A 13,621-nucleotide genomic window follows, 5' to 3' on the forward strand; every position below is an offset into this window, starting at 1 on the left:
GATCAGACCACACCAGATTTGACCTGGAATGTGTATGTTCAGAGGCCTAGAAGCAATAAGATCCACCAGAGAACTTTTGCATAGAAAGTGTTGCCTTTGCAAAATTATAATTTCCCCCAGAAATCTAGAATGAAAGGTGTTACCCTGCCCTGATAATTAGTGGTTTCTTAGAGCTGGCAGAGGCACTGTGAGCCATGTGTAGAGGCAGGGAGCTCAGGCAGTGGTTGGCTGTACCCTGTCCACGGGCAGGTATTAGCTTTTCCACACCACAGCCTGTTTGTTTCTAGAAAAAACAATGGCCAGAAACACTGGAGAAACATAGAGGAGAAGCTTGGGAGAAAAAATGCCTCAAGCATTTTTAACTTGTCCTTCATACTATCTTAACTATGCTTAATTTGGTCACCATTCCTGCCTCTTCTAAGCAGTATGTTATTGCTGAGGTAGGTAGTCAAAAAGCCAAAACCTCTAAATTTAATATTCATCTCACTGCTGTCTACCAGCACTCTAAATTAAGTTACAGTGCAAGTTACTTTATGATCTATGGGACCAAGGACAGCAGGGTAACAAACAAATAAGAGCAGACAGACTTAAAGATGGAGAAAAAGCTCAGCAACAGAGGAAGCATAAAACTACAGGTGAGCTTCTAGTCTCAATTATAGCAGTGTAAGCCCAAAGTCATGTCAGTAAAACTAATGGAGCTGCCTCAGGCTATAGAAAAGCAATTGTGATCAGTTTTCTCATATATTTTGGCATTTTCTGATATTCTCATTCTCATATATTTGGCATTCTGGCATTCTCATATATTTTGGCATTTTACCTCCTGAGGTACTGACAAAATCCCTGTTCCCTATGTTCAGTTAAAGTGGAGGTCCTCTTGGCATGGCCCACTGCTTCGAGATGTAAAACAAATCTTCTGCATCAGCACTATTTTCTTCTATTATTTGTTAACTCTGCTTCCAAAAGGAGCCTGAAGTCTCAGTGGGAAAACCTTTTTGTCTATTGAAGCGCAGTTAGTTAAGGGATAAGTTATGAACAAGGAGATGATGAGGATTCAGTGTCTGCTGGCAGGGAAGCTAGTCAGATATTCTGAATTTACTGAGGGAGTCAGTGGAAATGGCAATTGATATGGAGAGGGAATTCTTGCTGGAATATCCTGGTGGGTTTTATTTTCATGCACTTGGACATAACCAGGACATGGTTAGTGTAAATGACAGCCCTTGTATCCTCAGAAGCACGGTTCATCGCCTGAACACCAAAAGGATTCTGTGAACACCAGCACACACGTTTATGTTGGGTCAGTGTTCCGTCCTCAGCAACTGGAATTCTTTGGTACAACCTTGTACATAGATGTAGCAACTTCAGAAAAATTTCACTTTTACAGACTGGAGTCTCCACATGCACAGTCACCAGCTCGAGGAAGAAATCAATACACGGTTTGTGCATTTATCCTTCTCAAAAGTGTACAGAGAAAAGACAGTTCAAAGGCTGGGATTAGTATCCCTGTCTAGAAGATATACTGCAAGGATCCAGCTCAACATGAATATGAAAACTAATTGCTTCGCTCGCCATCATCCTCGTCACTCAGAAAGTGGCAGCTGGCCGCCAGGGTAGCGGTAGGGGCAGTAACGGGGGTCCCCAGAGCAGTGAGCTGCCTCTTTCCAGGCTGGGAGCATGCTGTCATTCAGTTTATCTAGATGCCTGTGAGCATTGATAAGAATTAACTGACTGGCATGTTAGGCTCCTGCTGGTGGATTATTTTTTATTGCCTTGTTTGTTTGGGAAGTGGTAGTGCTCAGCTTGCCCCGAGGTCTGAAAGGTTGCTTTCCCCCTGGTATCCTAGGTTGCTGGCTGCTGCTTTAGGGATCAAGGCTGTTCTTATCCCCCAGTAAGGTGGAGGTTGTTCCTTTGGATTCACATGTTTGCCCCTATGTTGGACTAGGGCTCTTTATTTCATGCTCTTATTTGTTTTGGCTCTGTTCATGAAACTAGGTTTGTAACCAAGCAGGAAGGAACAGATATGTGAAAAGCCTGCGTGCAGGAATGGAGCTGGTGTGAGGAAGCCTGGAACTGGGATAGTCAATTAATCTGAGCTATCTGGGGACTTGAGCTAGTGGCAATACTAGTTAGAAGTGCAATGTGGTAGGCACAAGACCTGTTGCTAAAACAAGCGTTGCACCTTGCAGAGCAAGTCAGCCAGTGGAGGAATGGCATGGAGATCTTGCTATACCCTTGTTAACCCAAAGCTGCCTTTGGATTTAGGGTTACAATCATTTTATTTTTTTAAATAGCATGTGCAAATCTAAGCTTGACAGGTGTGCACGTATGTAAGGACAAGCATACGTGATCAGGGCAGGGCAGGCAAGAGAATTTAGTCATAAGCTTTTTTTAAGCTCTAAGTCTCTGTTTCTCAGCAGCCCAAGTCTCTAGTGACTGAAGGCCGGGGGAGGTTTGCAGGTGTGATATAGATAGGGAGGCTGAAAGATGCTACTACATATCAGTGAACACTTTTTTTTTCAAAGTAAAGAGGAATCACATCCAAAGAGATATGCATCACCATTTATAGGAAAGAATTCCATTTCCTTTTACCTGTAAATGCTAACAAAAAACATTATGGAAGGAAGTAAAAAAAATTAGGAGCAGTCTCCTGGGAATGGACTTAGTTTTGTTTTTTATTAAGTATTTTCAGATCTGAATATTTAAAGTAAATTGCTTAGGTAAGTAGTTCAGGACCCTGCACTTTCCATGAAAGCATCTCCACACATCATCCCAAGTAACTAACATGCAGCACGTGGATCAAAGTTTTCGCATGGCTGTTTTTTCACTGTTTTGTAATGGGTCTTCCAAGGACTCCTTTAAAACAAAATAATAACACACCCCATCAAGACAGCAGTTCAGGTTTGCCCAGCAAAGGGTCACCTGAACAATGTCTCGTAGCACTTGCTGAAAACTGGTGTGAATGATGTTATTCTTCACCAAAAAGTACACAAAGTATGCGATGTGGTAAGGTGTGAAACAGACCAAAAACGCCACAAGGTTTGTCATGACTATTGTCTCTGCTCTGGTGGTGTGTGTTTGGGGGTTGTCTGGTTTTCTGCGGTTTCTCAAACATCTGACGGTCTGAACAGTGCAGAAGGTCATGGCTGCCATGCTGCTGAAGAAGGTAGTCTCCAAGGCGCTGAACAGGCCTGCGTTTTCCCATGTGCTCTTGGAGAAGTTGTGGAAGCAGGACGAGATGTGGCCCCCTCCATGCAGTTGGAAAGTAGAGACTGTCCCAGCTGAGGTGCCCAGGCAGATGACAGCACAGATCATAGCAGCTTTCTTGGTGGATCGCAGGGTGGGAGCTGCGAAAGGGTGCCGGATAGCAATGTACCGGTCTACACAGATGCAGAGGGAGATGAGGATGCTGCCGTACATGTTTACAAAGTAAAGACTCTCCAAGGTGGAGCAAAACACAGACCCCAAGTTCCAGCTGTCCCGAAGGTGGTAGGAAATTATTTTAAAAGGAAGAGTAAAGAGCAGCAAAGTATCCAGGAAAATAAGGGCTATCATGTAGACTGTAGATTCTGACAGCTTTTTAACCCTAAAAAACAGGAATGACAGAGCCATCACATTGAACAGCAATCCCAGGGTAAATGTGGGGGTGTACATGATGAGCTGGAACAGTTCCACGTCAGTGCTGATACTGTTATCGGCACGGGTGTCATTCATATCTCTAGGTATGCTGGAAGAGAAGAAAATCACCTTCACCACAGGGAAGGATGGAGATCACATTTAAGACCCGGTACAAAGGCCAATGAGATCTCTGTGTCCACAGACCTGAAGATGCTTTTTCCTCTTGGGCTGCTGCATGCTGAATTACAGGGCAAGGTTGTGCCTCAAGGAGGAGCAAGGCTCTCTGGTATCCAAGCCTCACCTGCACTGCTACCTGTTACTCCAAACTGTGTTGCCCTATAATTTAGGCTAGATAGAGTATAGATGTGACTGCACCAGCTCCTTGGAGTGATGCAATCTCTTTGCAGAGCCAGGGTAGCAGCCCCTGAATTTAGGGTTACTTGGATTTTGGAGAGGCGACTTGTTGTATCAGATTTCCTGAATCAAGCTATCATAAGAGACCTTGGGGAGCCAAGAGCAGGAGGGTCCCCCATGTTTATTAATGTGAAGGTCCCAAACAGTCGTTGCCATTCTGCACCCTCTTCCACCACCAGTGGGCAAAGAGAGGCGGTGTTACCTCTGGCCTTTTTCGGAAGCTTGCCAAAAGCAGCAGGCAGGAAGTTTCAAACAGGCTATTTCTAGCAGAGGTTAAGTCTTCAGAAGAAGAATGAGGTTTAAGAACCCAAGCTTTTGTCTAAACCAGCCAGACTTACCACAGTGGATAAATTTGTAGAGACAGGGGTTGCAGCAAACATGCAGCTGGCTTCTCCTCTGCAAAGATGGGACTGAAAACATCGAGGTACGCACCCTCTGAGCAGGGGTCTTGAAGTAATTCTCTTCTTTACAGGAAGGGTGCTGGTTTGATCCCGCCTTCAGACTCTCCTGATAAGGACCGGGAAGGCTCTTGTTGGTTTCTGCAATGCTGGTTTCAGCTGGTATTGCTTAAAAATGCAAATGCACAGGAATACCTGGTCCTTTCTTCCAGCCAGTTCTGTCATAGCAAATGTAACCTGTAAAAGCCTTTCAAAGATCTTTCTGTCAGTGCCCACGAATTACTTTTGTCTGCTGTTCTGTAATTGTTATTGCTTCAACCTAGTGCCTTTCCTACATGAGTTACTGATCTTGATGCTGTTTCATTTCAGATTTGTCAGCCAGTCGTCAACTGTGCAGTAAAAGTTCCTGTTCTGCAGATCAAGTCACTCCCCCAGTGTCTCAGCAGTAAGCTATCCCACCCTGTGGTTTGAGAGAGATTAGGATCAGGCAAAAGGAAATTCATTTCTTACTTAAAAACTAGCGATTATTGTTAGGAAGCAAGAGCAGGTTGGCTGTTTGCTCCTTAAGGACACACTGATGCCAGGTAAATGATTCTGTAAGTTACTAGTTTACATTACAGAAATGAGAAAACCAGCTCCAGAAACCCAGCCTAACAAGGAGAATGGGCTGGCAGGGCTGTGAGTGCAGGAGAGCATACCTCTGGCGGGGTCAGGGTCTGGCGGGATCCATCCACAGCTTCTGTCCTGCTGTAGCAGGTACAGGTTTTGTTTGGATCCCCGCAGTAGGCAGTGCTGCTGGCTGTGTAAAGCACTTAACAGCCTCCTTCCTTGCAGAGCACTGCTGCCTGTAAGGCATGGGGGGACATGGTTCAGGAGGCAGCGACCCTGTCAGCAGCACCTACTCTGCTGCCGTCTGAGAGGGACTGAGGGAACTTTGAGGGGAAATAATGAAATTCCCTTGCCCAAATAAAAAAGGACAGGAAAGCCTGAGTTTGTGAAGTGCTTGGGAATTTGAGTGGATGGAGGGGAGAAGCACCCGTTGTTATGCTGCAGGTTGTTCACTGCCTGGGAGTTAAACCCTCCCGAAGCCTCAGGGCTGGGGAGTTTGTTCGGAGCTGGGTTGGGTCCCTGAACCTCCAGATTCAGGTGGCCTGTGGCAGACGAGGGGTTACGCTGACGACCTGGGCAGAGATACTGCCTGGTACAAGAGGGTGGCCTAGGCTCGGCAACCCAACATGCTGCTCTCCTGCTGAGTCCCCTTCATCGAGTTGAAGCACTGTGAGTCTAGTGCTGGGAAGGAACCCATGACTGAGAGCCAAAGGGATTAAAAGTTAATTAAGGAATTCCTAAAAAGTAATAAATATCAACAAAGTCCTTTACTTCATTGCCTCTGTAGGAGATTTCATTAGTCCTTTTTTTCTTTTTTCTTCAGTTCTTCTTTTTTTTCTGGTTTTTTTTTTTTTTTTTTTTTGTACGATAGTGTGTCTAGGAAATTCTGGGTCTAGAGAAATAACATTTCAGATTCTTACCAAGACTTTTACTTTAGAAAAATTTAGTTATGATAAAAAGGCATTTTAGACTAGAGTCTGTTGTGTAGATTTCTAAACAAAACAGAAAAAAATATTTAAAGCATAAATGCAAAGGATAGCTCTGTTCATTCATTCATAAAAAAAAAAAAAAGTAGATATGCTATAAGCAAAACAAGTTATGTAAAATATACTTAGTTTTCAGATCTTGTACCAAGAAGAAAGCTTTTAAGGCAAGGTTTCACTACAATGAAATATTCTGTCTTGTCATCTTACCTTTGGGCTGTCTCTAGCTCTGGTTGTTGACTTTTTCTCCTTCTCAGCTTGCAGAATTCTCGAGTCTTGTGTTTTCTTTTAAGGTGGTGGAGTGAGCTGCATGCAAAGTAACTGCTGGTCAGGATGTCAGAAAGCATGAAGTGCTGCTGCTTTTTGTTTCATCACATATTTCCATTACAACATCGGTCTTCCCACACTGTGTCTGCATACACGCACTATGTACATAGTATGTCACACAGGGCTCATTTAAGGATGTAAATAGATGGCTTTGTGGGGCTAGCCCCTCTGAGTCACCCATTCAAATAGTCTCCAGTAACAGAGAAAGAAATTCTGGCCCTGCTTTGATTTTTTTTCTACAAGACATGATTTTACTGATTGTATGTAATGTCTGTGGGTAGAGTGTTAGCTGTCAAAATGTGCTTTAAGCTAAATCCTGAGCTATCACTGTCATTGTTTCTGTTACTTTTCATGACACCAAAAAGGAAAAAGAGATAATTGATTTTTCAGTTGTGATCTGATATGTTCACTTCAAATTGGTATTTTAAAAAAAGACGAGTTACTCTTTAAATCTGTTTATACTCCTAGGGAGCAGGGAATGTCCCCATGGAGAGTGTCACATGCTGATTTTGTTCAGGGGGGGAGAGGAAAAAAAATTTTTTTGCCCATTGTATGCATGTTTGCAATCTTCTTACCAAAGGGGGAAAGAAAGGCCAGAGGGGTAGTTTTGCTTGGTCCTCTGCCTACCCCTTAAATATCAGAACTGAGGATTGTATTGGCTGAATTCAAACTGTGCATCTGTGAAAGAGATGGGAGATAGGAGACAAGAGAAAAAATAGTACTTGGGTTTCCCCATAGTATTTTAGTTGAAATGACTCTACTTAAGGAAAAAAAACAACAAACCAACCACCACCAAGGGGAAGAAACATGGTAGACGATCTGAGTGAACAATATCTCATTGCATTCCGCAGCTAGGTTTCACTTCTCTGTATCCAGTGGTGTCTTGTGACCATGACTGCATTTTGGATATTAAAAAAAATTAAAACCCCAAAAACCCCACACAACACAGGCAGGCGCCACTACCATGAAGAGGCATTTGGGGCCCAAGCCAGCCTGGGTGGTGGGAACTGAGGGTGCCGTAAGCATGGGATGTAAGCCCAGCTTGCCAGAGTCCTCTCTGTGCTCCTGCCCCAGTCCGGCGGTTGCACATGCCAGTCCTGATACAGCCACCAATGCTCAGAGCAGATGCTCTCTCTTCCCCATTCAAGGTTTTTCCCTCACACGCTTGGCACTTTCTCTTCTCTCTCATTCTCTCTTTGATACTCATATTCTCATGCCACCTAAGTGCTACCCACCTCGCCAGAGGCTGCCCAGAAGCATGCCTCCATGGGTGTGCTTGCTGCAGAAAGCCCTATGTGGCTACACATCTGGAGAAAGATGCTTTGGAAAGGGGAGGTTGGCATGCCATAGCCTAGCCACCACCAGAGGTTGGTCTGCTTTTTTTCCCAGCAAACATCCTCGTGAGTTTTTTAGGGAGGGATCTGAGGAGAATGGCCAGGAAGGCATGCAGGGGGTACAAATGCACTTAGGACAAGGTGTGAAGGCTCCTCTCCCTTCAAAATTGAAAGGGTGAAAAAGGATGACGCTGAGGGCTGATGGTGAGGGGAAAACGAAACCAAGCGAGCAGCGTAATGGAAAGGCTGGGATAGTCCATGAAGAACTCTCAGACTGTTGATTAATAGCTTAACTTGTGATGCAGGGGTGAGGAAGCTGTGGGCAGCCAAGGTACCTTTCTTTTCTCTCCGCAGACCCTACTCTATACTAATGGGACGTGACTCTTCACTAAGTCCTCAAGACCAAGTGTACTGTCCCTTTTCTTGCAGACTGGGGAGAAGAGGGATGCACCCTGCTAACTCTGCTCTGTCCTTGGCACCACTGTGCGTGTCACCGATGCCATCAGTGTGTGAAGCACCTGCTGCTTTGTGTGATTTCAGATGCTGAATGCATCATCTTGTTCCTTTTTCCTGACGAAGGAGCTGTTTCACATGCATTTTTTTGCTAGTCTTGAGGACTTTCCCATATCGCCAATGCCACACAGATCTCCCCTTCAGGCCACGCGCGCATCCCTGGGTGGCAACCAGTGAAGCTCTGCTGATTCCCTGTGCTTGCCCTTGGGGACAACCTTCTCCTTGCAGTGCCGGGCTGTGCCAGCCATCCCAAGGCACTGCCGATCTGTTGCTGTGCCCTGACACCAGGCTGCATTGCAGACAGCAGTGCCATGGTCCTGGCTCTTCAGCTGTCGGTCCTGGCTCTCAGGAAGAGTGTCAGTATGGGGCAGGTGCTGCTGACATCTTTCCAGTTTAGGAGCTAAATGAGTGACCATTGCACCACACAGGGTTGTGCAGTGGAGACATGGTGGGTTTTGCTTGATGTAAATCAGAGTAAGATTTACATCAGTAAAGATGTACATCAGTAAAGATGGAGAAGCTTTTACTGCTAGAGTGTGCTTGACTGGGGTTGCATGTCCTTGGTCCTGCTATGAGGCCTTGCTGGGTGGCACCCAGGAACACCAACCTCTCCCCGCATCCAACCTGGGACATGGGCCAGGAGGCTATTGGATTTTGCTCCTGCCCACCCTGAGCCATGGGCCACATACTCACCCTGGGCCACATACTCGCCTTGGGCCATTGCAGCATCCCACCAGGGCTGCCTGCAGCCTCTGGGTGAGCCAGAACTGGCATGAAATGTCCCATCACCTAAATCCGGTGGCTCTGGAGAGCCGTTTGTTATTGCGCTGCTCCATCTCGTGGCTACAGGGGAAATGAGAAACACAGCTTCAGCCCTGTGATGTCTCTGTGTCTATCTATGGTTGATCACCAGGAGGAACAGCTTATTCTGTAGCTCAGACAGCTTATCCCACAACGTGCCTCCACCAGCCGAACACTAGACTCCTTGTCTTCACCAGCCTCTGCGTTTGCTCCACCATCCACACCATGGACAGCCCAGGAGTGATAAGAAAATGGAGAGCCAAAAGCTCTGATGGTGGTGGGCAGAGAGGGCCAAAGCACAGAAACAGCTCAAATGGAGCTTTCCTGTAGAGGAAGTGACCTTGAGTACTGCCTGTGGGTTGCTGGTGAGGCTGAGAGGCCAGAGCCAGGAAGCTGCTGTGCTGGTACAGACGTCTGACCCCAGGCAATGGCCTTCTCACCAGTGTTTAGTGTCCCCTGGAAGGACCCTACAGCTTGAGGGAGATACCAGCAAACCTTGGCTGTGCACCAGGGCCAAGAGTGTCCCTGCAGAGAAGGGTCCTTTCAACGCCGGAGGAGCTAAATCTGCTGCTTGGGAGAGCAGGTGAGCTGATTTCTCTCTTTGAGCCCTGACATGTTTAGTTTTGAAGTGAGCTAGTGTTTGTTGAGAGACGTGTCTCAGTTTCCACAGAGAAATCAGCTGGGCATGCTTCCACAGGACTCCTGAGGCCAGGTCAGCAGGGTGGGTATTTTCTGTGTCAGTGCTCTGAGACTGGTGAAATTTGAAACTGGTGAAATGTGAATAAACCCAAAGGAAAATAAACTCATTTTCCTAAATCTTCTACTACATTCTGATCTAAGGCCCAGGCAATTCAGGCATTAATTCCCCTACATCCTTATTCTGCTAACTCTCAAGCTGCAGCACCAATGGCAACAACTTGGAGATCTGTCTCTTCTGTTGCAGATTTTGCACTTTTAGTTATTCCCCGACTCTGCAGAGCGGGCATGCTGGCTGAGGGCCCTACATACCACATCACAGCATATGCCTCTTTCCAGCCTAATGACTGAGTCATTTTGACACTTCTAAGGTATTTTTGTATTTTTTTTCCTACTCAAACCACTAGCTACACTGGTCTTCAACTCATAATTACCTTTGAAAGACTTGAAACAGTATTTTCGTAAGTCAGCTATTTCCCAACAGATCATAGAAACCTGCAAACCATAAGACGACCCCCCCCCCCCAGCATGATGAGACAGGCACTTCAGCTGTAATTTTGCAAGGTGGGGAAAAAAATCAGTTACTAAAGATGATCAAGGAGATCTCATTTTATTTTTCACAGTGCTGAAGTGCACGTACAACTTTAGGAAAGTAACTGCATAAATGGACCTCCTTTCCAAAAGGCACTCATACACATTTTGAGCCAACTGGGCTGCTCGTGTGGCCAAGGAACTGCGTCCTTCTGAGGTGCACCCTGTGGTGACTGGGAGAGTCTTGATCAGACCCCACGTGGCTCACGGCTCCACTTCTTCTTAATGGGAAAGGTTAGTTTTCCTTGCCTCGTTTCTCGGGCTGTGCAATGGCACAGCGTGTGTGTGTGTGAGAAATTGTTAGGCATATTTACAGCAGCACTCATGGCAGGGAGGGAAGGTTGTTGAATGTTATTATGAGAAAATAATTAACTGAAGAAGAACATAAGAGTCATTTTAGGCAAGAGAAAAAGTGCATCTAATATGGCATCCTGTCTTTGACTGAAGGCAGCAGTGGATCTTTAGGGGAAGAGTGTAAGAAACTGTGTTCCCATTGCTGACAGTGCTTCCAGCAGTAAGCAGTTTAGAAAATAAGGAAAGCTTGATCATAAAGGCTCCCTTAGGTTCCAGACTTTCCTCCTCCCATATCCCAGTGTTTTTCTACTGAGGCCTTACAGATACATGCCATGCATTGAACATGATATGCATATACCTGTTTAGCAGACAATTCTGGCATCTTTTTGCTGAAAATACCAAAATATTTTATCCATGTATCTTTAGTATTTTAGGGAACCAGTTGGGTATCGATGAACTGTATTTCCTAACAACTGCTGCTTCATGAACATTTCTTAATAAAAACCCCCACCAAACAAATTGTATGATACTACAACTTAAACTTTTCAGTGTTTAGTAGAGGTAGTTTGTTTGTTAGAATTGCTTAACAGAAAAAGCAGGTAGGTTGCCAGCTGAATCGTGGTTTCTGGTCTTCCTAAGGTAGCAGAAATTGAAAGACAGCAAACCTCCGAGTTTAGATAATTAGGATGAAAAGATGAATTAGTTAGAAATGCAGTGACAGCAGTCAGAGTTTGGCACCACTACTTTTCCCTGAATTTATATTGATAACATATTCCTTAAAGGAAATATTTTTACAAAATGATACATTTCCAAAAGGCTTATTTGGGGGAAAAAAATGGAAACTTTTAAAATTATTTTTTATTAAAATTTATTTTGCTTTCTCTGTGTTCTGCTCTGTTACTTCATTATGTAAACTGTGCGTACCGTTACTGTGCCAAATGTCAACTCATGTTCTACTATAACGTTAACAGGCCAGCAGCAATGCATATGTTTATTACATCATGATGTACTAGTAAGATTTAACTTTGCTATCAGCAGAGGTAGAGTGCACAGAGGATTTGGCTGTTAATGAAAATCCTTCTCTTCTTGTTGTATGCATAGTTGGACAAGTCAGTTTGGTACTTCACTAACCTTACAACCTGTTTATCAGATATTAGCGCTCTCAAGCATTATGCTGATGAGGTGTCGTGTTTGCTGTGCCTAACCACACCGCTTTGAGGGTGACTTGGGTGTCTACACAGGACATCTCAATGCACCATGGCAGGCTTGCCTGCATGACATTGTCAAGTTTGGGGTTTTCCGTGCTCTCTTAAATATAACTGTTCTGGTGTCATCTTGGTGGCATAGGTAGGGTCTGTTATCTTTTCCGTTTTACATGTGGGGAATCGAAGCAGAGAGAAGCAAAAGGACTTTCCAAAGGTGATACAAGACACCTGCAGTGGAGTGCAGTTTCCCAGATCCAGATACCTCCCTCCCAATGCCAACACACTATTTTTAGGCTGTTCCTTCCTGGTGCCTAGCTCTCTGTCTGCAGCCCAGGAGAGACAGCATTGTATCAATCATGTCTGGATGTTCACACCCCTTCTAGAAGTCCTACATTCTTCAGAAATAATTTGTATGTCTGCCTTTTCATATTCAGAATTAACTATTCTCGGTTGGTAAGTCTTGAAACTGTGTTGAAACTATGAAGTAATATGCAAAAGAAATAATCAAGAATATGACAACATGTATTTCATGTCATTTTCCATATATATGTAATCACTTAATTAATTTGAATCTTTCAGTCTTTCTATTTAATTTCAGTAACATTTATTTAGGGTGAGGCTGTGTATATGTGATAAAAGCATAGTGTCTCTGCAGTTATACTCTGTGCAGATTTCAGCAAAGATTAAGAGAAGAATATCTTTCTCTCCCCTCTTTTTCTGTAGCTGAACTCAGGAAGTGGTGGCCTTCAAGCAGATCTTGCACTGTTGTAAGTGTGTTTATGGTACGGTGTTTGTACAGAAGTACTTATCATTTATTCACCTAAATTATGGAAATTTTCTGAGCACTCATAAATCATAATTTCTTTTTCTATTATTACTCCTTTTAAGATGATACAGCTTAGAGAAAGAATCTGTACTTCCAAATATTTGGTTTCTTTGGCCAAGCGTCTCTTGTGCATTTAGCAGAAGGCTTTCTTCTTCTTTTTGCGCCTTGCCTTCCTTGCCTTGCCAGCACAATTTTTCTCATGACAGGCACAGGTGCTCAAACACCAGTTTGGTTACGCTACAGCCTATTGCAGAGCTGCTGATGGTTTTTAGACTACTGTTAAGCAGTGGTGTTAAGCATTTGCTTTCTCTGATGTGAAACATGCGTGTGGCATCCCACGTCTCTGAATCATAGAAAATAGTCTGCACATTTTTGTTTCCTTTTCACACATTTGTAATTTGCTTACCTTTGATACAGTATTTTTTTAAGTGTGTGTTTTTTTTTGTCTGAGGCGCTGATTTTTATAGCTTTGGTTGCTAACAGTGAGAAGTTTATGCAGAAGGAAGTCCATTCCCTCATTCCTTTCATGTTCAGATGAAAGGCAGAGGAAGAGGAAGGCTTCTGATAGCTTTGTGTCCCTTGTCATTGTTACCATTTGGCATTAGGTACCTTTGCAAGAGCTAGCTTCTGAGCTGCTCTCTCTTCTCAGGAGAGCTACTATGCAATAACTACATTTGGCTGCAGAAAGGGAACTCTGAATTTCCAGCCCTATTTTTAACACCAATCCCTTTAGAAGCCGTTGACTGATAGAATAGAATAGGCTGTTTCAGTTGGAAGGGACCTACAACGCTCATCTAGTCCAACTCCCTGACCACTTCAGGGCTGACCAAAAGTTAAAGCATGTTATTAAGGGCATTGTCCAAATGCCTCTTAAACACTGACAGGCTTGGGGCATCGACCACCTCTCTAGGAAGCCTGTGTTTAACCACCCTCTCGGTAAAGAAATGCTTCCTAATGTCCAGTCTAACCCTCCCCTGGTGCAGCTTTGAACCATTCCCATGCGTCCTATCGCTGGATA

General features: G+C 44.4%; 1 protein-coding gene across 1 annotated transcript; it reads right to left on the bottom strand.

Moving 5' to 3' along the window:
- Window positions 1-2,793: 2,793 nt before the first annotated feature.
- On the bottom strand, window positions 2,794-3,714 carry LOC142413081 (G-protein coupled receptor 55-like). The gene has a single exon (XM_075509126.1). It carries the CDS (start codon window positions 3,706-3,708, stop codon window positions 2,794-2,796), a length of 915 nt encoding a protein of 304 aa, XP_075365241.1. The 5' UTR covers window positions 3,709-3,714.
- Between the last annotated feature and the right edge of the window lie 9,907 nt (window positions 3,715-13,621).

This window comes from Mycteria americana, chromosome 7 (genome assembly GCF_035582795.1).
Source record: "Mycteria americana isolate JAX WOST 10 ecotype Jacksonville Zoo and Gardens chromosome 7, USCA_MyAme_1.0, whole genome shotgun sequence".
NCBI classification, from domain to species: Eukaryota; Metazoa; Chordata; class Aves; order Ciconiiformes; family Ciconiidae; genus Mycteria; species Mycteria americana.

Excerpts from the sequence above, each read along its gene's own strand:
- LOC142413081 (XM_075509126.1), bottom strand. The coding sequence starts at position 3,708 with ATGAATGACACCCGTGCCGATAACAGTATCAGCACTGACGTGGAACTG.